At 52.0% G+C, this 24927-nt stretch overlaps 1 protein-coding gene across 5 annotated transcripts in view; it reads right to left on the bottom strand.

Annotated features, from left to right (window-relative positions):
- MPRIP (myosin phosphatase Rho interacting protein) overlaps positions 1-24927 on the bottom strand; it is a 73609-nt gene that overhangs the window by 6243 nt on the left and 42439 nt on the right. For 4 of the 5 annotated variants that reach the window (XM_066197933.1, XM_066197934.1, XM_066197935.1 and 1 more), the window contains 14 exons: positions 22998-23139; positions 22382-22498; positions 20153-20209; positions 18922-18990; positions 18610-18699; positions 18074-18183; positions 13189-13774; positions 12170-12286; positions 5360-9223; positions 2820-2967; positions 2120-2237; positions 1038-1197; positions 827-946; positions 246-332 (listed from right to left, as the gene is read on the bottom strand). In XM_066197933.1, the coding sequence (XP_066054030.1) occupies positions 246-332; positions 827-946; positions 1038-1197; positions 2120-2237; positions 2820-2967; positions 5360-9223; positions 12170-12286; positions 13189-13774; positions 18074-18183; positions 18610-18699; positions 18922-18990; positions 20153-20209; positions 22382-22498; positions 22998-23139 (5785 nt within the window). The remainder of the gene's footprint in view (positions 1-245; positions 333-826; positions 947-1037; positions 1198-2119; positions 2238-2819; positions 2968-5359; positions 9224-12169; positions 12287-13188; positions 13775-18073; positions 18184-18609; positions 18700-18921; positions 18991-20152; positions 20210-22381; positions 22499-22997; positions 23140-24927) is intronic. The other variant, XM_066197937.1, reaches the window with a different exon arrangement.

Below are 24927 nucleotides of genomic sequence, written 5' to 3'. Positions count from 1 at the left end.
ATGTGACAGTAAATGGGGAAATCACGCTGAAAGGGATGTTTTCCCACACTATCTCCTTTGTGGGGTAAGTCTTAAGTTGATACATGGAGTGCTTTAGTGATGACACCAAAATGGGTACTGAATTACATTCAGGGCAAAAATTAAATATGGTTTCAAATCTGGGTGTAAATGGGCTGAAATCTAAGCACAGACACTCAGGAGCAGAGCACAGTAAGAAGATTTGCAGAACCACCCTTTGGCATTACCCTCAGTGCTGTCTGCAGCTCGTCTTTGAGGGAGCTGATCTCCTGCTTCAGGTACTGGATTTCAGATTCTTTGACCCGCAGCAGGACCTGTGGGAACAAAAATGAGCATCTTTGCACCTGAGCAGACACAGTGTGACACCTGCTGTACCCAGTGGCAATCAGGCCAAGGGCCGGAGACTCAGTCCCATGCCAGCACCACAAAGCCTCTGGTCCACCCATCTTCTGCTTCTCACAAGAAAACTCCTCCTGTTTCTCTTGGGAACCTGCCCAAGCTTACACTGCTGATGTGCTCCCTGCACACCCCAGTTTCTGTCCCCAGTGCTCTGCATGGATTGGATCCCAGGGACAAGCAGGGGATGCAGAAGGAAGAGCAAGTGTCTGGCTCAACGTGGTGAGAAGATCAGGACTCCAGAATCTCTGGGCCTCATGCAGTCCACGGTAACAGTGCTGACCAGCCACGAGAGCGGACTGGGGGGCGGATAGCTGCGACAACTCCCGGCTGCGACACACTCCTAGGCTGTGACATGCTCCCAGAGTACACAGCATTTGTGCCCACCCACGTGTCTCTCTGCAGAACTCACCTCCAGCTCGTAGGCGTCCTTGCCCTGCGTGAGAGGCGACCCAGCAGCCTCTCCCCCGCCCTCCCCGGTCAGCAGGGTCCGCAATCGCGTGATCTCCGCAGCCAGGCGGTTATTCAGCTCCTGGGAAGAGCAGGAGAGCCGTTGTGGGAAAGCGGAGCATGGGCACACAGCTCGGCACAGTGCCCACGGTCACCAGGGCAGGGACCCTCACCTGGTTGTGGGCGTTGAGCTCCTGGTTCTCCCGCTGGCACTGGCGGAGGGCCTGCCTCTCAGCCTCCAGCGCCTGCGCCAGGTGGGCGTTCTCCAAACACTTCTGGGAATACTGCTCCGAAAGCACCTCCAGCTCCCGCTGCACCGACTGCAGCTCCTCCCTGCGGAACACACCTGGGGGTAGTGCCCTCTCCACACACACATATCGCCATGCCCATTCTTCCTTCAGCATCCCAGGACAACCCAGCAGGGAGCTAAGCACCAAGGATGAGGATTGCGTATTTCCTCTGGGGAAAAAAAACTCAAGCCCAGCACAAGTCAACTCTTCCCTCTCTTGGCAGAGCCACGCTTGGGCACCAAAGGGGACAGGAGGTTGCTCTCTCAGAGATTAAGTGGCAGAACTTTCTCAGATTTCCAAAAACTGAGCTGAGATCTATCAAAATCTACCTATGAGAAATTCTTCCCTGTGAGGGTGGTGAAGCCCTGGAACAAGTTGCCCAGAGAAGGTGGGGCTGCCTCATCTCTAAAAGTGTCCAAGGCCAGGTTGGACGGGGCTTGGGGCAACCTGCGATAGTGGAAGGTGGCCCTGCCCATGGCAAGGGGCTGGAAGGACATGAGCTTTAAGGTCCCTTCCAATCCACACCATTCCAGGATTCTAAGTTGCCCTGGGCACCCAGGACCAGGTGTACTTGCACACCTCTGCAACTGATATAGAAGTACCAAGGTTGATAAAGCTGACAGGCAGCCCTGCTCAGCTCCCACGCGAGGACAGCTTTGCCATGGAAAGCTCAGAGCTTCCTCCTCACCTTTTGAACCACCCTGCTGCTGCAACTGTGTGAAAAGCAGCACCGGCTGCTTATCTGCTACTTCTGGGGACCACAAAGCAGCTATTTTGGGTATTTTGACCTAGAGCCTAAAAGATTATGGGCAACCAGGAAGCTCTGATGGATGCAGCGGGGTTGAGACCGAGGGAAGAGGTCCCTGAAGTAACCCTGAACTCCCTGCCAGAATCAAATGGGAGAGAAGAGTCTCCCACACATAATCTCCCTGCAAGATGGCAACAGAGGACAGTGATGGTCTTACAGGTACTGCCTTCGGAGGGCCTCGATGTCGGCGTTGACACTGCTGATCTGGGAACGCTGGGACTTCTCCAGCTCCCGCTCCAGCTCCTCCCGGTGTGCGTTCTTCATGGCTTCAATGGCTGGGAGGGGCAGCACAGTGTTAGCACCCAGCACCCTCCACCCATGGCTGGGTTTTTGCGTTTTTGCTCATTTTTTAAAGGAACAAAACCCAAGTCAACCCTGCAAATCTCCCACTGCTTCATGGCCCCTTCAGTCTGTGCCCCAGCTGCAAAAGGGCTTCTGCAAATCCTGCTTTTTAACAGAGTCCAAATGATTGTCCACTTCACACATTGTTTCCTGGACTGTGGGACTCCCAATGCAGAGCCCCTGAACTCCAGTGTTTTAACATTCCCTGGGGCACTGAAGAATGAAATAAGTATGGAATTGGCAATAATTTAACCACAGGAATGACTAATGCCCTTCTGAGTTGGAATGGAAAAAAGATCAGACTGTGTAACAGCCAGAGGTACCAAGCCCAGAGAAGGACCAGGAGATGGGCACCAAACCCAGGTGACCAGGAGATGGACCTCAATCTAAAACATCTTTCCCACAAACCTGTTCCCATCTCTCTGTGCAGCCCACACAGCCTTCATCCCATCCCTGCTCTGCTCTTCAGTGCAGACAACACCACCCCCATGTCCCCATCACCACAGAGCTGGTACCTGAGATGGTGGCAGCCGTTTCCTCTGCCAGCAGGCGATCCTTCTCTTCCCGCAGCTTCTCCAGCTCCCGCTGGTGCTGCCGCTGCAGGTCCTCGATCTTCTTCTGGTGCGTCTCCTCCATGGCTGCAAAGCCCCTCTCACATGTTGCCTGCAAAGGGAGGAGGGGAAAGGGTTGGCCCAGGAGCACAGGGCTGGCGCCACGGCGATGGGCAGCCCAGCAGGAGCCACAGGTCAGCAGGCAGCTCAGCTCCCCAGGTCCTGCAGGGATCTGCTTCCCCAGCCATGGGGCAGGATGGACCTCGCAAAGGTCAGGGCTTGTCCTGCACGTCGCTCTACCCCTGACAGCTCCAGAGAAAGGGATGCACAGGGGCAGACCCAGTTGGGGAATGCAAATAGATGTCAAAAAAAACCACCACAAAAACCCCTTCTGTGCCCTTTCTGCTCTTTTCAATGCCTGTTTTTTTCAGCCTCTGGGTGGAAGGAAGATGACGTGACAGCAACAGGATCTTAACTCCCAACCGAGTATTGCTACAAATGCTGCTGGGAAAATTACTTGCTAATTGAATTACTAGGAAAGAACTCGGGCCAGGACACAGGAGGAGCAATTTGGGGAGTTGAGATTCACCAGGGGCAAGGTCCTGAATTCCGGCCTGGTCCTTCTGCCCCTGGCACAGCCCCCACTCCTGCCCTTGCAGCAGACAAATGCAAACGCCTGTTGCCAGCTCAGCTGCCGGCCCAAGCATATCAGGATCCTGGATGGACACATGGCTGAGGGACACGGACAGGACCAGCAAAGCCACAGGCAGGCCCAAGCCACGAGGGAAGAAGGGGCACACACTGGGGACAAGGTGCTGAGCCCCATCAGGCAGCTTGGGACAAACCTGATGCCAAGCATTGTAAAGGGATTTTCCCCTTAACGACACAGGCTGGCTTTATTCTCTGATTTCAAGGGAGCTCCCCTTGATTAACACCAGTGTTTTCCGTGGAAAGTGAGAGCTGTCACCTAGGGACCTCTGGGACCCCATGGGAAATTTTATGGGAACAAATTCACTCTCCCAGTGGCGGAAGCGCTCAGGACAGTCCAACACCACTGGCCTTCACTAACATACACCTCTCAGCATCACTTTCTTGGCTAATACTTTGTTACCTACTCCTAATCCTTGCTCCCAATTTTCAGCTTTGGTGGTTTTTTCCCTCCCATTTAATTTTTAATCCCAAGGCATTCTTCACTTTCCCAGCCTTGTTTGTTTGTTTGTTTTTTTAAATTCCTAACTCAGTGCCAGAACCTGCCTGGACTTGGCTGTGGCACAGAGCAGCTCGGCAGGATTCTTCATTACACCCAGAATCATAGAATATGCTGAGTTGGAAGGGATCCACAAGAATCATCCAACTCCTGAAACACCTCCAATTTTGGAAGAAAAAGGTGCATGCTCTGTCATAGGTCTGGCTGCAGATTCATTATTTCATGTATTGTAAATGCATTGCCGTAAATCCACACATACAAATCAGTGTCTCGTAGAATCACAGAATGGTATGGTTTGGGTTGGAAGGGACCCTAAAGTCCATTCTGTTCCATCCCTTGCCACGGACAGGGACACCTTCCACTATCCCAGGCTCCTCCAAGCCTTGAACCTGGCCTTGGACACTTCCACGGATAGGTCAGCCACAGCTTCTTGGGGTCACCTGTGGCAGGGCCTCACCACCCTCACAGGAAAGAATTTTTTCCTGATAACTAGTCTAAATCTACCCTCCTTCTACAACCCTAAACTCAATTTCAAACTGGCAATGCTCTCCTAGGAAAAGCAAACTACTAAATCAATTTTTTTTTTAGATGCTGGATGATCCTCAAACCAGTTTTACAGCCAGTCTGACTGGTGGGGCAATTTGAACGGTGGCATTTCATTGCCAGTGGGTTTCTCTGCACCTCACCTGGGTGTTCCGTAACTGTGCACTCATTGTTGTGTACAGAATTACTGTGTCCAACACCAGCATGGGCCTTGCAGCCTCCAGCAGAGGAGCTCTGCTTTGCTACAGAATTTGGCATCTGTCTGCAGCTACTTTCCCTAGGAACATACATTTTGAAAGCAGAAAAGTTTCCATTTCATCCTGCATTTTTGAAGGCAGCAGAGACAGACTAGAGATTTGATCAGACTGGGAAAGACAGAACTGAGGAATGCTTTTAAAGGGAAGTCACAAACAAAATATATGCGTTGGGTACAAGGAGAAAGACTGAGGTCTTCGTGTTGAAGGAGAGTGTGATGTTATCAAGCTACTTTGAAACTCTCTCTCTCCCTCTCCATGCAACGACCACCTCCAGAAATCCACCCTCCCAAGCCCTCAGCAATGCATTTAGAATACCCCAGCATGGAGAAAAAAGAAGCACCATGCTTTACAGAGACCTGGCTAATACTCTGGGGCTTGTTTCAGCACGCTGGCTCTTTTAGGGGATGTCCCTTGGTCCAGCAAGTGAACCCCAGGACTGCACGCACCCTCCCGCACGCTCAGCAGCAGAAAGCAGAAAGTGTTAAACATATCAAGACCTTTAGGTTTTCAAAGTCTTTCTGGTATTTTTCCCTCAAAGTGGAAGCATTCCCCTCCAGATGTTTGTTCTCCAGCTCATCCCTCATGACGTTCATCTGGGCCTCTAGCTCCTGGATGCGTTCCCTCAGGCCGTGCATGGAGTCCGGGTCGCTGCCGGGGTCCTGCCCGGTGCCACCCGCCTCGCTGGCCACCCAGGTGTCCCCAGCGCCCGGGGCCACCGCAGGGGATGCCTCTGGGTGCTGCCTCTGGTACTCGTCAAGCGTCTCTTGCAGGCGCTGCAGGTTCTGGCTGTAGTGCTCCTGCAGCGCCTGCAGCTCCTCGCCGTGGATGACCTGCAGCTCCTTGATCTTGGCCTGGAACTTTTCCTCCAGCGTTTGCATCTGCTCCAGGTGGCACTGCTCCATGTTCTGCTTGTCTCGGACAACGGCATCCAGCTGGTTGAGCCCCTCCACCCTCTCGGCCTTCAGGGCATCCTCTGTCCTGTTGAGCTGCTCGATCACGTTTCGGATCTCCTCCTCATACCGCCCCTGCAGCTCACTCAGGCTCTTGCTGTGTTCATGGCCTTCCTCCTCCAAGAGCCTCCGCTGGTTGTCCAGCTGGGACACCTTTGCCTTGAGGTCAGCGTTCTCCCTCTCCAGCACGGCGATCACCTCGCTGTACTCGCCCTGCTGCTTCCTGAGCAGCTCCTCGTACTCGTCCCGCAGGAGAGACACCGTCTTCACGCGCTCCTGGCACAGAGCATCCATGCTCTGCAAGGACTCCTTGTAGGACTTCATCTCCCTCTCGTACTCCAGCCGGACTTTGCAAGCGGCGTAACAAACCTGAGCCTGAACAATGGCATCGTGGACTAACAAAGACGAATATCGCTCCAGGTCTCCCATGCACGAATGGTAGGAAAGACTCTGGGATATCTTCAGGAGCTTCTGACAGTCTCTCATGGCCTCCTCGGGAGGCAGAGAGAGTAAGGCAACAGATATCTCCTTCAGAACATTGGATTTGTCCTTTAGTTGCTGGGCAAGATCTTCCTGAATGGAAACAAGAGCTTCACTACTACAGTCTGGTGTGCTGCCAGTCTCCTCCACCTTGGCTAATTCCTGGCACGGCACCATTTGGAGACGGCTCCCATCCCAAGAGATCTGGGTTCTTTCCGAAGCATCTTTCTGTATTTCAAGTGCTTCAGAAATCTGGTGCATAACTCTGTCAAACTCAGGAGTCCTGTACGCTTTGATGATCTCCTCCAACATGCATTTGTGCTGCTGGAGAGCGGTTTTGGTATTATGGAGCTCTTCTTCAATTTTTTTTAACCTCTGATGAAAAGATTCTCTCATTTTTTCTGCAACAAACCCAAGTTCTGCTTTGATCAATGTAGCATCTGCTACAGCACTGAGAACACATGGGGAAAAGCCCAAACTTGTTTCTTTTTTACCCTCAGCTTCACCTTCTCTGGTGCTCAAGTGTGCTCTCAGCTCCTTCACCTGGCTCCAGAACTCCCCTTCCAGCAGCAGCTTTTTAGACAGGACACTGGCCAAATCATTGGCTGTATGAGAAACACTTGCTGGCTCCAACAAAACCACCTCAGCCGTTCCCTGGATCTCTCTCAGAAGCTGGGCTATCTCAGAGCTTGCATTTTTCAAAGACTCTGCTATTTGGTTGATGAGAGAGGCCTCAAATGCCACCCTCTCAGAAAGCCACCTCAGCTGGCCAGTGTCAAACACATCTGCTTGCTGCTCCTTGGAGACGTGCTCCTCTTCTCCCATATCCCCTCCTTCTGGAGCAGGGCTCTCCGTGGTGAGGATTTCACTCTCCTGATACTCTGATGGGACTGGTGCCCCACTCAAGGCTTGGATTGCATTTGATAAAGTTGTTTCCATGCTGGACAGAGTAACAAGGAACAAATCACCCTCTTTTTCCTTGTCTGATTTGGGCAAGGATCTTAGCTGCTCCCTGCACTTCTCTAAGCAAGTCAGCGCTTGATCGTTTTTCATCTGGAAACCTCCCAGCTCGCTGACGTGACTTTCTATGAGCTTGAACTTTTCCTGCCTCTCGCTCTCCAGCTGTGAGATCAAAGCATTGACTTGGGACAGGCTGGTCTGAAGCTGTTCCCGCAGCTGGGACTCCGTGCTGGCCCACTGATGGTGGAGGGCGATGAGCGTCTCCTGGTTATGGCCGTGCTGGCTTTCAAGCTTCATCGTCACATCTTTGAGCTTTTCCTCTGTAATATACAGTTTGGTTTCCAGGGAATGGATGATGGAGAGATATGTCTCAGAATCGCTCGTCCCTGATGAGGGGTAACCCAGAGCTGGCTCTGAGGACATGCTTTCTTCAGACAGAGATCTGTCCTGGCTTGTGTCTGAAGAGGTACTGCTTGTCCAGTTTTTCTCTGATCCATCTGGATGGATGTATTTTTGACACTGGATGCTTGAAAAACGGATCCTTTGCCTCTTGGCCCCCATGATTCCTACATCAGGCTTTGCTATGGCTTTCTGAACCAACTCTTGGTCCTGCAGCTCTACAACTTTAGATGGGGAGCCAAATTCCTCCACTTGCCTCTGAGTGGTCTCAAGAACCTCATCCTCCTCCTCCTTCAGTGCATAAGTCAGAGCTGGGAGGACATCCTGAGTTTGCAGAGCCTGCCCCAGTTGAGATGGATGACTTTCGTCAGCCTCAAGACGGGGGCCAAGGTCTTCTGCCTCCTCAGCACATGGACCTGTGCCCACACTTGCTAATTTCTTTAAAGCCTCCTCCTTGGCCTTTAGCTTTACTTTAGTCTCCTCTAAACTGCTATCTAAAGCAACCATTTTAACCAAAGCCTCACTGAGATCCTGATCTTTCTTCTCCACAATTCTCAAGTGCATTTCCTTAACGTGTCTCAGCTCCTCTTCTTTCTCTTTCAGCACCTCCTGCACCCCCCGGAACTGATCCGACACCTCCTCCAACGACTGCTCCAGATTGTGGTAGTTGGTCTCTTCCATTTTCAACTTTGCTTGTAATTTTGCAACTTCGTTATCTGACTCAGCCACCTGATTCATGAGCTCGTGGAACCGGCACTTGATCTGATCCCTCTCTCTTTCGAGCTCCTTGATGTGCTCGGCAAGTTTTTGGATGCTGGCCTCCTTCATGGCCAGCTGCTCCTCCAGCTGGTGGACGAGCTCGCTGCCCTCGAACTTGGCGCTCAACTTCTCCTTCTGCAGAATCTCCATTTGCTGTTCGCTGTTCTGCAGCTGGTTCTCGTACTCATTGGCTTTTTCCTCCACCTCCTTCAGGCTCCGTATCAAAACCTGCTTCTCCCTCTCACAGCTCTCCAGCAAAGCCTCATAGTTCTTCTGCAGCTTCTCCTCCATGAGGACCCGTGCCTGCTCGCTGGCATTCAGCTGCCCGCTGAGGTCCGCGATCCTGTCCTGGAGCCGCTGCACTTCCTTCTGGTGGTCCCGCTGCAGAGCCTGCTGCATCTCCAGGTCCCGCAGCTCCTGGGTCTTCTCTAGCAGCAGAGCCTCGGCGCTCTTCAGCTTCTGCTCGCTGGCCTTCAGCTGGGAGCTGAGTGTGGCCTCGCCGTGCTGCCACTCCTCCAGCTGCTCTTTGGCTTTCTCCTTCTCGCTCCTCAGGTCGCTCTTGAGCTTGGCCAGGGTCTGCTCCTTGATGGCGAGCTCGGCCGCCGCGTTACTGAGCCTCGCCTGCAGGCTCTGAATCTCGGCCTCGTGGTGCCGGATCACGTCCTTGGCCTCGGCGTAGCTGCGCTTCAGCGACTGAATCTGCTGATTGATCACCTCTTGACGCTGGCATTGGGCTTCCAGCTCGCTTTGGAGGTCTTGGTTGACTTTGTGGAGCCTCTGCCAGGCACCTGATGGCGAGGCGGCCACCTCGGTCTTAAAAAAATTGATTAAATACTAGATTAGTAACACTCTTGGCTCTCCCTTCTGAGTGTCACACCTCTGGCCAGGCAGGCCATGGAAAAACTCCTCGCAGCGACTTGGCTGCTACCCATTGCTCCAATTAGGATGATTTGCTCTTGGCACAATTTGGTTTGTTTAACCAGCTTTTTTTTTTTTTTTAATGAGCGACAACTGCTTTCCAGTAACAGAAAACACTGACCACGACATCAAAACAGCTGTACAGTAACAGGCTAAATGGAAAAAAAAAAATAAACCCAAACTCAAACAGAATCCAAAAAACAATGAAAAAGAAACACCAGCAGTAAAACGGAGACAGACAGACAAAAGAAAAATGCCTAGGATGAGGAGGAGATGGAACAAGGTGGAGGAGAAAGGAACTGCTTTTGTTTAGCAAGTTTGTTTGTTTGGTTGTGAAACAAAAAGTGCACAGTTCAGGTAACACAGTCCTACCAACCAAAAGCAACAACAGAAAGTGAGGTGACAGCAAATGACATCACATCCCACCCAAACACAGGGCGACTGGCCAGCCATCGTGGTGGCGATGTCATTTTTGTGCCTGCCAAACAGGACTGAGTGGCTGCTCATCACATTAGAGAGATGCTGTTATGCAAAAGCTTAGGGCTAAGGAGGATCTAATTTCTCTACCTGCAAAATAAAATAAACCAACAAAGGACAAAATAAAAAGCCCAACAAATGGAGGGAAGGAAAAGGTGTGATGAGAATGTAAAAATGAAAGAAACCAACCTTTGTGAGATTCAAACCAAAGCAATGGAGCATGCAAAAAGAAAACTCACAGAAAGCGTCATGCAAAAGGCGACAGAAATTATGTATCTTTAAAAAAAAAATACACAGACAGGAAAAGGCGAGAGAAGCACAGCGTTAAGCCTAGGAATTTGGCCTGCCTTGCTGTACTCTGGTTGCTGATTAAGGAAAGCCCACAGATGTGACACTCAGTTATGTTAAGTTAAATTTCATGCTTTACACCAAAAACATGCAAGAACATCCACCCGGGACAGGTTAGTACGTGCCCCCTCCCACCCACAGTGGCTGGAGCTGGGAGGTGTCTCCAGCTCATTTTCTAGAAGCAGGAGCTCCTGGTGTTTCTCCCAGTAGGGATTCAAGGTTAGGGTGCCCCGCCCCGAGGAAGCTCAGAGCAAGAGAGGGGTTACACGAGGCCAGAGAGGCTTTGGTGCATGGCACATGCATTGGAGGGGTGGCTCAGCACTGCCTCATGGAACAGGCAGTGCAGGGGGGTCCCTGTGGGGCTGGTCAGGCTGCCACGGAGGAGTTGGTGCCTCCCAGGCAGCTCAGGAGGGATGGGCTTGGCAGCAGTCAGGCTTCTCCTTCTGCCCTCCTCATAGACAATGTAGGAACCTCCCCAAAATCAGGCATTAATGGGGGGATGGGGGGCACATGAAATTCAGAGGGTTTGTCCAAGAAAATGCTGCGATGTTTGTCTGCAGTCTGGGGCTGCAGAATTCCTGCAGTGGCTCCACTCCCTCCACCCCAGCAGGGTTTGGTGAGGTTACTCCCTTCTACAATAGGACTTTAATCCCTCTGGCTCCCAGGAAACACAAGGGAAATCCCCAGAACAATTAGACTGGAGTAGGCAAAAGCCTCCAACCTTTCCAAAAACCCTCTCCAACTTCCAGGTCCAAGTTTGGGTCACTTCTCACTTCTGCTCAGCCTCTCTGCAGGCTTCCCCCCTTGCCACCCCTCCTCATATCAAGGCACTGTGGCCAACTTCAATCTGATGGTGGATTCAGCATCCAGCTTTTATCCCCATTCCCTGATTTTTCCAGGCTCCCGGCAACGGGAGGTCAGACGCCTCTGCTCCAGGGAAGTGGGAGTTAGTTACTCTTCCAGCTCTGCCAAGTGAAAATGGAACTCCTCCAAGCAGGCACTGTCAGCTCGGAGACTCCAGAAATGAATTAATTACTCCTCCTGGGAGATCATGGGCAAGGAAGGCAAGATGTCCCCCTCCCTGGGCTGGCTCCACTGCCTGTGCAACTTCTTCAGGGAAAATTTTCCTGTGAGAAATAAGGATGCAAGGTTTGGCATCGACACTGGGTTTGCTGCCGCAGGAGCGCAGCGTGTGGCCATGCACGGCCACTTTGATCCACAGCCAGTTTGGTCAAGTAGATTTGAGCAGGTCAAAATGCTGCCCCTGCACAGAACAAGACACTGGACCCCTGAGGGCAGACAGAAGCTGCCCTGCAGGTGCCATGATCTCCTCCAGGCACGAATGTTCCCAGGGGAAGGGCTGGGAATAACCTGCTTTGTTAGGACAAGGGGAGGAAAGGTTTTCCCAAAGACCACCCTGTTTCCTTGGCCAGATCCTCCAAAACTCATTTCCAGGCTTTGCTGAGGAATCTTGTGACAGCAGAAACCACCAAAGTGTCCCAAGATAACAGGTCATCCCGGTGCAAATCCCACTCTGACTGGAGGGAATGTGCCCGGGATGTACATCTGAGTGCCCTGTGTTTGCCCGTGTAACGGCAAAATCCCCAGCCAGGAGCAACTGGTGGGTGGGCTATGGGATGCTTGGAAAGCCTTGTGTGCACCCCTGAGGGGAGTATCTAGGGCACAGAAAAGGGAAAACAGCTATTGCAAAGGCAAACACAGTATGGGATGGATCAGAGGTGGACTTCGCTGAGGTCCCATCTGTCTGGCTGTTTTGTTTTCCCTTGGGAAGGCTAACAGGTAATGCTACCCTCTATTCCATCCCAGATAGGAGGTTTCCATAAGCAGATGACTCTGGCAACGCTACAGAATTAGCCACGTTTTCAGCAAAGTCAAATCTCTTGGAGCTCAGTGGCAGTGACCCGGGATGCCCCCACGAACACTGCAGAAGGAAGCTCACCAGGGATCCCTCAGGCACAGGGAAGATGGATCTGCCTCTCCTCCCTGCTCTCCTACCTGCAACACGTAGCCCTCCCGGGCGCTCTGCTCCCGGCCCAGAGCCACTTTCAGCTGATCCTGCAAGTGCCGGTTCTGCTCCAGGAGATCCAGGGCCTCCTTCTGCTTCTGCTCCAGCTGGAGGGACATGAACAGAGACAGCGTCCAGGGAGTGGGCAGGGGATCAGCCATAAGGAACAAGCGGCTCAGAAGGGACACAGAGCAGAATTAACAGAGCTTTTGATGGCACTGCTGCTCTGCCCTGCTCTGGGACCTGATTTCATTTTGCCAGGAAAATCCCTCCCCTCTGAAAGAACTTACTTATGCAATAGTGTAATTCGTAAAGCTCACTGTGGCAAAGGATGAACGGCACCAGCTCGTGCCAGGCACAACCCTGGCAAATCCCAGCCCAGTTCAGCTCTGTGATATTCCTGGTTACTCCGTAAGAAAAGGTTACCCCTTTCATTCCCACTAATAAATCTTAATCCCAGCTAACAACAACGTTTGTTAACCCAGGCACGGAACTCTTCCAAGTGAGCTGAGTCTCCTTCATTCTTTTCCAAAAATCTTAAGACTACTTGATGTAGGCTCCACAAAAAGAGAGCCTTTGTGGTGTGTGCTGCAACTCAAGGCAGTTTATAACTGTAGACACAAATCTCTATAGCTGCAGAGGCACAGAGGATTAGGAGCTTGAATGTGTAGTCTGGTTGATCCACCTTGATTGTACTTGTATTGTCAGAGACAGGCTGGCTACAACCACCAGAAATCAGGCTGTGTTGCCTGGGAGGGGTAAGGAAGTACCAGGCCATAGGAACAGCCCTTTCTGCAGCTGTGGGAAACTTGAAAGCTGCTGGCAGGGCTGAACAAGAATGGATGCAGATCTGTGCCCTGCCAGCTCCCCAAGGAACCTACGGCATCCCTACTAGTTGCTATTATGAAGGAGGAACTATTTACAGCTATTTTTAAGCCTATCTCAGGCTCCCTACAGTCACCCCAGTGACCATTCTGGCAGGCAGCCTGCACCCTACACACCCCTTTACCTCCTTCTCCAGCAGCGTGGTCAGGTGCTGCTTCGTCAGCCCCTCTTCCCGGTCCTCGGCGTGGGCCAGGTGCAGGGGTGTGATGGGGATCTGCTTCTCCTCCCGCAGCGGGGTGGTCTCCACCTGGTGCCAGCGCTGCTCAATCTCCACGTGGACATTCTGGGGTTTGATGTCTGCTGGGACAGGCAGGATCCTGTCCACCTCCATCCTCAGCGCCTCTTCTGACCCTGCCCCGTCCACGGCGTCGATCATCTCAAAGCGCTTGCGCCGCTCCTCGCGCCGCCGGGCCCGCTCCCGCTCCAGCTCTCCCGGGTCGGCGTCGGCGGCTCCGGTGTCCCTGGGAAAGGCGGCCGAGCCACCACTGGAGGAGTCTGCAGCGTTGGCACGCTCCTGCACCAGGGCCTGCTGGATGGGGCGAAATTCAGCCCAGTCAAAGGTCTTGGAGCGTCCTTCTCGTCGGCGTTCCCGGGCACGGCTCCGCTTCTGCTCCGTGTCCAGCTCGGCTTGTTCTGCATCCGGCTTCTCGCTCGGCTTTGGACCAGTCTCAAAGGAAGAGCTTGTTTTGCTTTTCTCTTCTGGCAGCGAGCTGCGAGGACAGAGAGAGGGTGAAGGAAAGTGTCAGTGGGTGCTGGAGGCAGCCAGGTGCTCCCATGCATGCCTCGAAGAGCCAGGTGGGAAAGGGCTGCTGGAAGCCCAAGCCAATGCCATGTGGGTGCCCCCTGCCCCTGTCTCCCCTTGGGCACAGGAGCTGTTGCTGCCCTTCCCCAGGTTGTGCTGGTGTGCAAAGCCTTGGTGCAAGTGGCTCTGGCTGCTCCTGGGACACCCTGGCACCCGGAGAGCAGCTGATCCCAACCTTGTTCCTCCTGGGCAGCCTCACTGGGGCCAGTGACCATAACCAAGCAGCAACCCATAGCTGAGGCAGCGACCCCCAGCTGTGCTGTCAGAGGTTCCAACAGCTCCTGCAGCCTCCTGGCTGTGGGGCTCCATGCATACCCCCGCTGGCGCGGCCATAGTCATTTGCTTGTGCGAAAGATGCCACAAATCCCACCAAAGCCAGGCTGGCTTCGGAGCTGTGGGTGGAGAAGCACAGAGCAGCTCTGAGAATCTTGGGAAACAAGGGTAAGGTTCCCCTTCAGCTTGGAAAAGTATTAATGGGTCCATAACTTCTCTGTGCCACTATCTGCCCTGAAGGCACAGACCTCCCCAGGGCACCCAGCCCTGCAGGCAGCACAGGCAGCCCCCTTGGTACTGGGCAGTCCCCCTGGCTCTGGGCAGCCCCCTGACATGGGCAGCAAGGAGAGCACGTTACTCAACACATCACGGAAATCACTGAAAATGCCATTTTCTCAAGCAAGGAATGACTTTTAGTGCCGAGTTAGAGGGTTGTGGGTTGAGGGGGGAGACATACTCATCAAGCAGGGGAAGGTAATATGGGAAGGCAATACCATTTCTAACCTACAGATAATCCATAATGCAGTATTTAGCTTATTAAATATGGACATGCCAGCCCTGTAACATGCAGATCAAAATTAAACCAGAAAACAGCAGTATGCTAAGTCTGTGGAGGAAGCCTGTCCTCAGGGAGTAGTGGGCACTTGCTGAACTCTCTTTGCTACCCAAAGCTTCAAAAGCTGCCTCCCAAGGCACAATCCTGCTGGCTCAGGCTGACTCCTGGCTCTCCCTGCTTCCAATACAACCACCTCATCCCCAGCCCCCAGCTCTTGCAGAAACTCAAAAAGCTTTCTGCAAGAGCTGGAAAGCAGCTCACCGGGCCCTTCACTACAGGCTCTGAACCATGGGACCACATGCATGGGGACTGCCGTGATCAGGAACAGCAGCAGCGGCAGCAACAGCAGCATCACAGCTTCTCCCACCTCAGAAACACACCCCAGCCCCCAGCCAAGAACCTCATGGATGTGCATACGCCCAAAACAAAGGATGGAGCAGAAGAGATGGCTCTGTGTGGGTTAGTATCTTCCGATGCACTGTCATCCAGCAGCAAACCACAGGCTCAGCAGAGCTGGGTTTCAAGAGACTCTGGCAGTTACAGGCTAAAACCAGCTCAGAGATAATTCCTTCTTCAGTGCTGTCACTTGCAGCTAATAAAATAAACCCAGAAGGCACGACGATGAAATGTCACTGCTCCTCACCCATGATACTGCACGACTCCAAAGCCAGGCTCTCAATCTGGAGTCAGTTAGTGATTACAGCTGCATTTTAAAGTAAAGCAGGGATGAGACTGAGTCTTAAAATGGCAAAGAGTGTTAGGAAAGAAATGGGGGTCCTGGGGCCTGCCATCTGGTGTTGGGACACAGAAACTTTGCTGCTCTAAATCCCACGTGGAAGAATCTTGGCATTTCTAGAGGTGACATGTCTCACGAGCTCAGTTCTCCTTTGCTGCTTTCCAAAGGGCACAGGATGTGGGTCAGGGAGCAGAGGGATGGCCGCTGGGAACAAAGTGAAGACACTCAGAAGGTTGACCCAAAGTTTCTCATTTCATCTCCTGCAAGTGCCCCATGGCTATTAATTCTGCTCAACCATTTCACATCTCCTCCACCACAGAGAAATTAATTCATATCACATAGGAAGGGGGTGGTCTTTGCCTCCCAATGGTATTTATAGGTCAAAATAAAAAGGCTTTTTTTTTTTTTTTAACAGGGGTGGGTGTGGGAGTGGTGCAAGCTGCAAGCTGACCACACTGTGACAAGAAGCACACAAAGGCTGCAGGGAACTGGGGAGCACTGAGGAACCCAGCCTCACAAGGGCTGTGAGCTCAACATGGATCCAGTTCTGAAGCAGCCACTTTTGTTCATGGGGTTGTTTTCTATTTGCCCCATCATCATTAGCAGACTGTAATTAGAGCCTCTGCAGATTGCAGGGCACTGCTGAGGGCAGGGAGCAGCGCAGCATCTGCTCCCCATGCCAGGTGCTGACACATGCAGCAATGTAAACCATCATTAGGGCTCAAGAAACCAAGACAAGGTGTGTTTGGCTGGGTGGAGCCATGGCAGCAGGTTAATGAGACACGACCAAGGGCTGCAGGAGTGTGTGGGGTGGGTGAGCATTGCTCCCCTCCCAGCACAGCGAGCACAACACCCTGCCTGCCCCTGGCCACACTGTGCCAACGCCTGGCACCCCTCCATGCTGAGCCTTGGGCAGTTTGTTCTTCAGCCTTCCAGCAGCCCCCTTCACCCGCTGCTTCCCAGGAGTGGATTGCAATGACATCCCAAAGCCAGGTGGGATGGGCTGGGATACCCCACACTGCTGCAAAGGGCTGCCAGGCAGGCACCAGTGAACACAGCCCTGCCCCACACACAGCGCAGGACTCCTCAGCAACGTGACTAACCCACGCCAGCCTTTACCCCATCCAACACCAGCTTGGTGGGAAACGACAGAAGCACACACATCACTCCCTTTTCCCAGCTCAGGATTTCCCAGCTCACGGTCTGTTTGTGCAGTGTAACAAATTACTGCCCAACCAGGACCTGCGCCTGGACCCTCTCAGAGGGAAAGCCAAGTGAAACCACTTTGTGTGGGCTCGGAGCAGGTGCAGACAGTGAGCACAGGGCTATCGTGCTGCAGTAACCTGTGAGCAACCACAAATACATCTGGCTCTTTAAAGGCAGGGAGGTCCCCTCAAATTTCCTTGGTCTTCATCTTCACATCTAGTCACATCGGAAGATACCAGTGTGGGGAAATCAAGGATCAAGACCAGGTTGCTTCTTCCCTTCTCTCTGGCTTTTATTTAAAGGGGGAAAAAAAAAAAGGAAAGGGGGGAAGAAAAGAAAGAAAAATAAATGGAAACTGCAGGACTTCCCATCCGAGGTGCAGAAAAGGAGGAGCATGCAGTGAATCACAAGATATACAAACCACAGAACGTTAATACAGGAGAGAACACAGTTTTCCAACCTGGGCTTCAGCACGGATAGTTTCAAAGAGAAGTTTTTCCTGGGATTGCATGGAAATCAAACATACACAGGAGTGAGGAGAGAGGCAGCTTCCCCAAGACCCCTGTGAGATCCAACAGAGCTCGGGCAGGGCTGGGAAAACAGTGGCTGAGGGCTAAACAGGATGAGGAAGGAGAGGTTGGAGCATCTCCAGGTCAATAGCACTGGGTGAGAAGAGCCATTCCATCAACACCTGGCAAAAAACCTGCAGGCTGCAGCTACAGTGAGGATAGGAGAAAGAGTTAGTGGTGCAGCCTTGTCCATGCAGCCTGTAAGAGGTGGCCTGTACGAGTGTGGGCCAGCACAGAGAGCTGTGAGGAGGCCAAACACCCTGTACACACAGCCAGAAGCGCCCACAGAAGGTACTCTGTGACGCAGGAGGTCCCCTTCCTCTGGCACCGACGCAGGAGGAGACACCAGCATTACTACAGCTTAAGGGGGACAAGCTGCAGCAGCTTTCTGGAAGATGAGAGGAGGAGGGAAGACGATTTCCTGGCTGGAGTTTAAAATAGATCAGAGCCAAACAGTTTCTAAACTGAACCCTGGGCTCCTGCTGCTATGACCCATAGAGGGGCTGGGCAGCTCATGCTGAACAGTAGCCAGAGGAAAGGGTGAACCCAGCACAACTGAATCCAAGTGGTTTCACAATACCTGGTGGGAATCCAGAGGAGCCTTGATAAAGGAACAGTATTTCATATTCCTATGCACAAATTAAAACCACATTTTCAACCCTCTTTGAAATCTGCACGCGTAAGAATAACTCGGCATTATCAGCGTCCCCACAAAGTGTATCCAAATTAAGCTCAGAGAGATGTGAGAAAGAGCTGCAGCTTCCAGGAACAGACAGGCTCAGAAAGAGGAAAGAAAAGGGATGAGGGACAAGTTACTCCTGCACAGCAAACCACACAGCTGCAGGGGCTGCTACAGCCCCCCCTTACCTTGTTACATCAGGAGCAGTGGTGGGGCGAACGTGTTTCATGATGGTCTGGATCCAGTTGCGGCGGATGCCTGATGTCATGGCAGAGAGGGTGAACTCTCCTTCCTTTGTCTACAGAGAGAGAAAGAACAGCTCAGAACAGGTGATTGTACACACCAGCAGCTTCCCAACTCCCCAACACCACCCTGCACCCATCCCCACGCCCCCAGTGCTGGGGCACTGCTTGCTGGCCACACAGAGGTCAAACCCAGCCCCTCAGCCCCACAGCACACTCCTGGTGGGAATTAGCATTTCGCAGCAATTAGGCTGATTCTGCCATAGGTGAGACCCTAAGGCTGTGACAAAACCTTCCCTTTCCCCCTTCCTTTTCCGACAGCCAAAAAACTGACTCTCAAACCCAAGCCCACAGCTCTTTCTGCAGGGGGATGCTGAGTGGCCTCTCTTGGGTGTTTGGGGAGACGTTCCCCTTGCAACGGACAAGCATCCCCATCAGCTGTCCCGCAAATGGACTCTTCCTCCTCCCCATATTTTCCTTACATGGATCTGGAAGCCATAGTTCCGCTGGACTGGGTACTCAGTGACATCGTAGCACGTGGATAAATCGATTTCTCCATCCAGGTCAGCTGCCTGCAGAGAGAAGTAAAATAAGCCACAAAGCTTTGCAGCCCCAAAGCATGGTGGGCTCGCAGGGAGCAGCAGGTCCCTGAGGAGCACAAAGCCTTGAAGGGGCTCCAGGACTTCAGCATCTGGGAATGGGGGCACTGAGGGAGGCAGTGACCTGCCCAGGGTCTGTCTGGGAGCACCAGGAGCTGCCCTGTAATGGGTGAAACACTGACAGAAGACACTTACCTCCTCTGCCACTGAATCCCTGTAGTATCTCAGGCTCTGGTCAGTCAGCACAAACCAATGCTTCTTCCACTAGGAAACAACAAGGATGGAGCAGTTACAATCCTGCTCCTTCCCCACCACCATTTTCATGGCTGCTTGTCACAGGTCAACCAGCAGAGATGCCCTGCAGGAGGCAGCTCGATGCCTGTCCCTCCCACCTCCACACATGGCTTCATCAAGGCCCCTCATGGGAAAGGGGAGACCCAAACAGGCAGCAGTGCAAGGGACAGTGACGGTTTGCTGCCACCCTGCAGAGTACCAGACCCTGCACGTGACAGTGACACCACGAGAGCCACGGGGCAATTGCAGCCTCCCCATTAACTCCACTGCAAGATGAGGCTTTTAGGGACTGCACTTAAAGCCTTTTTAGCACAAAAAAAAGTAGTAAAAGATTCATGTTTTATCTGCAGTACCCAGAAATTGAGTTGGGAATCTATTCCTGGCCCTTGCCCTACACAAATCTGCCTCCTGAACACTTCCAGCACCCAAGGCAGCTTTTAGTCAATAAAACACTCGCTCCAGCTGCCAATTCCCCTTTGGCTGTCTATAGATGTGTCCTTGCAACCAGAGGTACCCACAGCAGAGCCTGGACCACCCACAGCCACGGGCAAATTGTCCTCATTTTCCCTTGACAGCTGAGTAGGAGGGAAGGAAATCCTGGGAAGGGGTGGTTTGTGAACAGCCAGGGCCATCCAAACTGCCCCGGCACCAGTGCCCACTCCCAAGGCTTCAATAGACCAGAACATCCTGCATCCCTCTGGGAATCGGCAGCATGAAAGTGGCATCAGCTGCTTCCCTAAGAGCCATTTATTTGTTTATTTATTTATTGCCATTTCCCTGGCACTTGGGAGACTTTACCTGAGCCTCAGTTCTGACACCAAAGAGGTCACTGGGTTGCAAGGGAGATGAGACTAATAAATAGGGAACAGGAACATGAAACCAGCGCTGCCATCCAAGCTGCCCTGGCTCCCTAGAAACCCACAATATGATATCCACCTTCTGAAACCTCCCCAGGATAGAGCACCAGCAATTCCCACTTCAAGAGAAGCCCAATACTGATCTACCAGGACACTGGGGCTCCATCAGCACCGAGAGTTGCTCACAGCCAGGACGTTGGAGTGAGCTGCCAGAAACTGGGACTGACCACAGCACCAAACACTGACACGAAGGGCAGAGCTTTCTCCTGACTCACCTGCCCATCCTCATATTGCTTTGTCAACCAGCCCTTCTTGAAGTTCAGCAGGTCGGGCTGGAAGAAAGGAGAGAGGGATCAGGAGAGGGAAGAAGTGTCTGCACCCAGAAGGCAACAGCAGCGAGTTGATAAAACCCAGCAGAGCAATAAAAGAGACCAACAACAGTTAAATTCATGGAATCATAGAATAGTTTGGGTTGGAAGGGCCCTTTAAAGGTCATCTAGCCCAAACTGAATCATTACACTGTGTGGTGGCTAAATGTTTGCTCCCAGGAGGAATGAAGACCTCTACACGTTTATTCAGGCTGTTCCCTTCCCACCATTTCTCCTGCAATTTTCTACTGCTACACCAGCATTACAGAGAAAGGAAAAACAAGAATTAGCAAGACTTCAGGCAGTTTTACCCTCTATTATAATGAAAGAAAAACTATGTGCTATTGATGCAAGGCTGCAGGGTTCAAAACAGGCTGAGTTCCCAAGGCTGGAAATACAGGGAATCTGAGCCCTGCACCACCCAAACGACACCTGCTTCTTCCTCCAATCTAGGTGCATGGGGATGTTGAATTCCTGAAAAAAGCAAGCAGGACAGCGTGGGGTAACTGCTGCCAGCCCCTCCTCCCAGCCCTGCCTGTGTGCAGGGAAGGATGTGGTGGAAATGCTTTCACTCCCCCGAGGCTGAGCTCCTCCAGCTGCTCCACGTGCTGCAGAGTGCAGGAGGAAAGAACAGCAGTGTGTGAAATCCAGCTGCAGCATCTGAAACGGGCTACACCAAGGGGAGCAATGAAAATTGGGTTTGGGAGCCTATTCAATCAAACTTGGGGGGCAGCACATCTCACGTTTGAGTGATCCTGTGGTGGTGGGAACCCAGTCCTGCTACACAAAAACACAGGAGAAAGTAAAGTATTGAATTATAGAATGTTTTGGGTTGGAAGGAAGAGTAAAATCATCCAGTTCCACCCCCTGCCATGGGCAAGGACACCTTCCGCCATCCCAGGCTGCTCCAAACCCCATCCGACCTGGCCTTGGACACTTCCAGAGATGGGGCAGCCACAGCTTCTCTGGGAAACCTGTGCCAGTGCTTCACCACCCTCACAGAGAAGAATTTTTTTCCTAATATCTAATCTAAACCTGCATGATTTTCTTCTCCTCACTAGATAATGTACGTTGCCACTTCATATGCCCTTCTTGCATTTTTTATTCCCACCAAGAATTTAAAAATCACTCTTGTGGATGTACAAGTCAACAAGAAAAGCTCCAGAAACACCAAGCTACTGCATTTTTCTGATAAGTCCTTGAATAGAAGCTGTCCATCCACAAAAAAATGCAACTTGTATTTACAGTAGCTCTGTAATCTATTTGAGAGATTAGCAAGTGTATTTATTTTGTCCCTACAGAAGGGTGGTGAGGGAGAGGAGAGCATTTTGTGTTTATTCTGTACTGTTTGCCTCCAGGTCTGGTGAGCATTTGAAATATGCAAAGGGAGGAAAGCTCAGGAGGGAAGGTTCAGCCCTTCCTTGCAGCCTTCATCCCACTCACACCCCCACTTCCAATTGCATAAACATCAAGGAAATGGCATTAGAAAACTGGGACATGTGTTTGCTCAGCCTGGTCTGTGTCCCTGCCCCTGGCAGGGGAGTTGGAACAAGATGATCTTTAAGGTCCCTTCCATCCCAAACCATTCTGGGATTCTGTGATCCTATGAAAATACTACAGTCATGACACAGCAGCTGATCCAAGTCCAGAAACCGGACTGAGCCTCTGCTGAGCTGGAAATGCCCTGCTGCAGCCTCTGCTGGGGACACCATGGGGCAAAAAGGGGCTGTGGCCAGGTGAGGTGACCCCAGCACTTCTAGGGTGGCCTACAGCATGAGTGTCTGACACACCACACAAAGCATCAAGGAAATGGGGCATTCCAGAGGAAAGGAACTAGAACAGGGTCTGCTTTCCAAGCTGCTGCTGTACTTTAAGGTAAAGTGCTCCTCACAAGACTCTGAGTTTTAATTTCTGCAACAGGCAAAAAGTGTGGCCCTTCTCCAGCTGAGCCCCCAAGACTTTCAGGATTGGTCACATCTGATTCAGGCCCCTGAACCTGCTCCAAGTCTGAGTGTATCCCATATCCTGTGTGCAGGCTGTGAGAAAAAGCAGCAACAGCCCAGTTTTTGTGGGACCTTCTGGGAAAGGCCTCTCATGTCCTCCCCCAAGGCAGAGGACACAGCTCTGGTGGCTCACCGTCATAGAGGACTCCGTGGACCTTCTGTCCAGTGACTTTGCCCGGCGGTGTGGGGACAGTGGTGATGCAGACACGTCGAGGATGGAGCCCACAGCTGCTCCTTCACAAGTGAAGTCCTGTGTGAACAGCATTAGCCCAGATCAGTGCAGGAACTAGGACAGAGTCCTGCTCTCTTGGCTCATGGCATAAAAATCTGCTTTATTTAAGGGGCATCTCAGCCTCAGAACAAGTGTCATTTCCTCGGCAATACATTTTTTTGTCCTTTCAGGCACTAATTTGTTCCCATTATATCCAAGCATATCTGGGACTCTCAAACCTGTTTCTTTTGTTACTTCACCCTATCCTGATGTGTCCTGCCATGCCAGATCTGAAGTTTCCCTCTGTATTATGGAGAAAGAAGAGACAGCCTGATTTCCCATGCTGATCCACACCTGGGCCCAGGGAGCACAGCAGGAACATTTGCACAGACTGAGCACACACAGAGGTTCGGCTCCTGCAGGACCTGCTTGCGACTCCAAATCCACATCCAGGGACAAACCCTGTAGCTAAACCCTCTATCCTGGGCTGCAGAATTCCAGGTCTCATCTTCCAGGAGAACCTGGCTGAGCATCTTACCCGTTTCCGTGGGAAAACCCTCTTCTCACTCCTGCCCTGCCGTGTCTCGCTGGAAAGGGCAGCACCTCCCAACGCGTTCGTTTCCATGTGCTCCGCGTTCTCAATATCTAGTGCCTCGAATTTCTCAATCACCTGGGATCTCCTGGAAAACAGAGACAAAAAAGGGAAACCAGAGATGGTTTAAACACAAGAGCAGCGACTGTGTGGAGCTGTACAACCCCACAAATTCAAGGTCGCAGAATTGCTCGACCCAAAGTTCATGCACACCTGGCTTTTGGTCCCTGTTTCTCTGTGAGCTCCAGCGTGGTCAAATCCAGGGTAAAAACCCTGATCTGCCACTGTTTCACCCACAAAGTGGGGAAAAACCTCACATCATTCAGCTCTGCACCTAGCATCTTCTTCAGTAACTAGAAACCTCTCACAAAGTCAGCAATAACTTTTTATTTGTGAATTTTACAGCCCCTTGGGAAGCAGGGATTATGGAGCAGCTTTGGCTTAAGCTTCGCCTCTACCCTCTGGCACTGGGGCTCTCAACTGCTCCCCAGACCTCAGAGCACTGACATGTCAGACCAAGCTGGGGTGCAGAGGTGGCTCTGGGTCCCCCAGTGTGTTCACTGCAACAGGAGCCCTCTGAAAACTCAGCCCCACGCAGGGAACAGCCACAGGATTGCATGGAGCAAGGGGTGTCCACAGGTGCCCCCAGACCACCATTCTGGCTCACAGCATGCACCACTGAAAGGGCGTAAGGAGATGAGCAGCACCCTGTACCATGGCGGGGCACTTCCTGAAGAACCTGGGGCCTTTCCCTCCTCTTAACTGGGCTGAAAATCCAGTCTGGACATCAGGAGGCACAACCTGGGCTCTCAGACACTGCCTTGGTAGCCCATGGCACCATGGCACTTGCGTCTCTGAGGACGGAGAACTACGAAGAAATGTGGATGGAGCAGGAGCCGACCCTGGATCAAACCCAAATGGGATTCTTTTAAGGACGAGCAAACAGGTGGAATTAGAAGTGCTGTTTCAGCATGAAAAGCTGCTTGCTGACCCACAGGAGAGGAATTTCCAAAGAACCTGCATGTGTCTAAGTTTGCATTCCTGGGGGTTCAGGAAAGTATCAGCCTCAGGTCTTCAATCACAAACTGGGAATATAAAGCAATAACCCACCACCAGCATGTGCCAGCTGTGCTCCGAGCTGTGAGGCTTAAAGTTCCATTTCAAACTTCCCCAGAAAGCTCTGTCCAGGTGGTGTCTTGACACAAAATTTGGACCCACGTGTGCCACATCTAAACTTGAGGCTACTTGCTCTGTGTGAGCCTCTGATGTGCATGAAAATCACAATGGCAACCACATGAGGGAGAACAGGTTATCCAAAATAAAACATTTTTAACACTTCCCACAAAGAGGAACAGCAGGTAAGGGTTCAAAACATAAAGATGTTCAGTTTTCAACCAATATTTGCACCAAACTCTACAAATGAGGCAACCAGTCTGAGCACATCCCATCCCCTGGGGGGCTGGGGCCCCCACTGCTGCTCAAAGCCAGGCTGCCAGGACACAACCAAAGAGGAAGGGACAAAACTGGCGGGGGAGATGTTGCTTTGTAAATTTAAAGATCTTGGATGCTTTTAGGGGACATCTGCTCAGCGCCTGCTGCCTCCCAGTTTGCAAACTGGAAGTGGGCAGATCCCGGGCTCGTGCAGAGCTCCCAATTTCCCTGGGATGTTCTGCTCACGAGATGCCTGACACAGGCATAAATCCATGTTCTGTGTTCACTGACAGACAGGGAATTATTTTGGAGTCACATTATTTTTAACCCTTTTTATACTGGCCCAGCCTTCTCTGAGTCTCAGTTCAGGAGAGAGGAAAAGGTCCATGAATTAACATTCATTGTCTGTGCCCTACTAGGTGAAGGTCTGAAGAAAAACAAATCA

This window comes from Chamaea fasciata, unplaced genomic scaffold (assembly GCF_029207755.1).
Source record: "Chamaea fasciata isolate MVZ Bird 193981 ecotype frontalis unplaced genomic scaffold, bChaFas1.0.hap1 SCAF_16, whole genome shotgun sequence".
Taxonomy (NCBI): Eukaryota; Metazoa; Chordata; class Aves; order Passeriformes; family Sylviidae; genus Chamaea; species Chamaea fasciata.
Note: the sequence above shows the minus strand (reverse complement) of the source record. Positions and strands in the feature narration are given on the sequence as shown.